Source organism: Microtus ochrogaster, linkage group LG1 (assembly GCF_000317375.1).
Source record: "Microtus ochrogaster isolate Prairie Vole_2 linkage group LG1, MicOch1.0, whole genome shotgun sequence".
Lineage (NCBI taxonomy): Eukaryota > Metazoa > Chordata > Mammalia > Rodentia > Cricetidae > Microtus > Microtus ochrogaster.
The window spans coordinates 4,086,959-4,089,403 of NC_022027.1; the positions used below are offsets into that span (position 1 = coordinate 4,086,959).

At 55.5% G+C, this 2,445-nt stretch overlaps 1 protein-coding gene across 1 annotated transcript in view; it reads right to left on the bottom strand.

Moving 5' to 3' along the window:
* Positions 1-277: 277 nt before the first annotated feature.
* Positions 278-2,445, bottom strand: part of Gzmm (granzyme M) — a 6,603-nt gene continuing 4,435 nt past the window's right edge. Inside the window, exons 3-7 of the mRNA XM_013350679.1 lie at positions 1,781-1,919; positions 1,438-1,704; positions 896-1,079; positions 440-460; positions 278-288 (exon numbers count right to left, since the gene is read on the bottom strand). Of these exons, the coding sequence (XP_013206133.1) occupies positions 278-288; positions 440-460; positions 896-1,079; positions 1,438-1,704; positions 1,781-1,919 (622 nt within the window). The remainder of the gene's footprint in view (positions 289-439; positions 461-895; positions 1,080-1,437; positions 1,705-1,780; positions 1,920-2,445) is intronic.

Consider the following 2,445-nt stretch of genomic DNA (forward strand, 5'->3'; position numbering starts at 1 on the left):
GTAGAGATAGCTTACCCCCACTTTTTTTTTTTTTTTTTTTTTTTTTTTTTTTTTTTTTTTTTTTTTGGAGACAGGGTTTCTCTGTGGCTTTGGAGTCTGTACTGGAACTAGCTCTGTAGACCAGGCTGGTCTCGAACTCACAGAGATCCGCCTGCCTCTGCCTCCCGAGTGCTGGGATTAAAGGTGTGCGCCACCACCGCCCGGCCCTTACCCCCACTTTTGAGACAGGGTGTCATATGGCGCAGGTTGACTTTGAAATGGAGGCAATCCTCCTGCCTCAGCCCCCAACTGCAGAGAGGACAGGTAAGGGCTGAGTGACAGATTTCCCAGGCACCCTTGTTGTGAACGTATTTTACACACCCGTGGTGATGATTTCTCTCTGGCTGATCCGCTTTCTGTCATAGGAAACCAGGTGGTCAGAAGAGGGAGGATCCCATACCTGCCACAGTCTGGATGGACCCTGAAGACACAAAGACTACACAGTGTGAAACCGCAAGACAGGAGATGTCCAGGAGAACCCAGAGAGGGACGATGCCCTGGGCCTAGGAGGGGATTGGAGAGACCTCTCATGGAGATGGGGCTTTGTTTTAGGGTGGAATGTTCTGGAACTGATGCTGGATGTGCTGACACCCACTGGAACGACCCTTTAGCTGCTGTGTTGGGGATTCTGTGTGGAGCCTCCCCATCTCTCCAGCTCATGGGAGAGCTGCAGAGGGCAGCTGGCGCCCCCTGCTGGCAGACCTGTTGCCATTGTTCTTGCCTTGGCACCCAGCAGGCAGGCCGGTGTTAGCCACCAGAAAACGGAGGCTTATGGAGGTCAGAGGCAGGCAGGGCTGGATTTAACAGATACATCATCATTTATTGGTCTTCAGAGGTACACCTAGTCCCTCCCCACCCTGGTCAGCGAGCGTGTCCTGGTCATCAGGCCAACGACGGATGACCTTCCTGATCCAGGGGATGTAGGGGGCTACAGCAGTGGCCACAGGGGGCTTGAAGATGTCTGTGCAGCTTTTGGAGCAGAAAGACAGGATCCCATCCACCTGGCCTCTGCCACACACCAGGGGTCCTCCGGAGTCGCCCTGTTGAAGGTGATTGATATGGATGAGTTTTTGTGCCTGTGGAGTGGACCAGGGGCCTGGGATGCCTGGGTTTACAAGCCACAGTGCATCCTTGCCTTCCTATCTTCCTTCCCCTTTTCTCTCTTCTCCTTTCTACCCCAGGGCCTTTGCTCTGGGCCTAGGTGACTAGTCTGTGGGCTGGATTTCAAACCACAATTCTCTGGCTTCCTCCTGACTTCTAACCTAGACAGTGTGTTTACTCTCCCAGAGCCTTGGTTTCTGCATCTGAGAAATGAGATGAGTGTTACCCCCACCTCGCCCCACTGAAGGTGTCAGAAGCCAGCTTGAGTTGCTGCCCAAGCCTGCAGGTCCCCTTCACCTTGCAGGGCGCCTGGTTCCTGGCTGCCGCCGCCAAGCACAGCATGCCCTCCTCGAGGGCACCGTTCCAGAAGCGGCTGTTGTTACACATGCGGGTGTCCAGGACATGCAGCTTCAACTCCTGCAGGGCGCGGGCTAGGGGCCCACCTTGGTGGGTCCTTCCCCAGCCAGCGGTGCTGCACTGAGCACCTTCTGCCGGCCTGGCTTGGTTCTTTCTGGGCAGAGCCAGCGGCTGGACATTCCTGCTGGGCTGCAACCGTCCATCCAGCTGTGGGGACAAGAGAGGTAGTGAGTGTCTGAGGGAAGTCGGGCCATGGCAGGTCCTCAGGCCCTCCATCCTGCACCTTTAACAGCGCCAGGTCATTTTCATAGTTGTCGTTGTAGCCAGGATGCTTGATGGCTGCCTTGATGTGGAAGGTGAGGCCCGGATCTCGCAAGTCATGGAGGTGGTGCAGGCCTAGCACCAGCTTCAGCTGCTGTACCCTGCAATGCAGAACTTGGCTTGCACACAACTGCCCGCAGCCTGAGAGCTGTCGTTCCTCCTTCCCCACACCCACGGCATCCTCACCAGCCCACTCCTGGCAGATCATCTTCCATCTTCACGGACCCCCTCTTCCCACCCCTCCCCCAGACTTCCTGCTCCGGCTCCTGCCCAGCGCCAGATCGGGAGACTCTGAAGACTTCCTGCATCTATCCAAATGACAGAGAAATAACCTCTTTCCACAAGAATCAGGGGTCCACGCCGGGCGGTGGTGGCACACGTCTTTAATCCCAGCACTCGGGAGGCAGAGGCAGGAGAATCTTTGTGAGTTCGAGGCCAACCTGGTCTACAAGAGCTAGTTCCAGGACAGGCACCAAAAACCAAAACCCTGTCTCGAAAATCAAAAAAAAAAAAGAATCAGGGGTCCTCACTTGCAGGTGAGAGACCCTCAAGGGAATACCTGGATGAAGCCACGCCCGAGGCCTGGACTTCTGGAATACAAGAGCTAACTTCGGGTTTTTTGTTTTG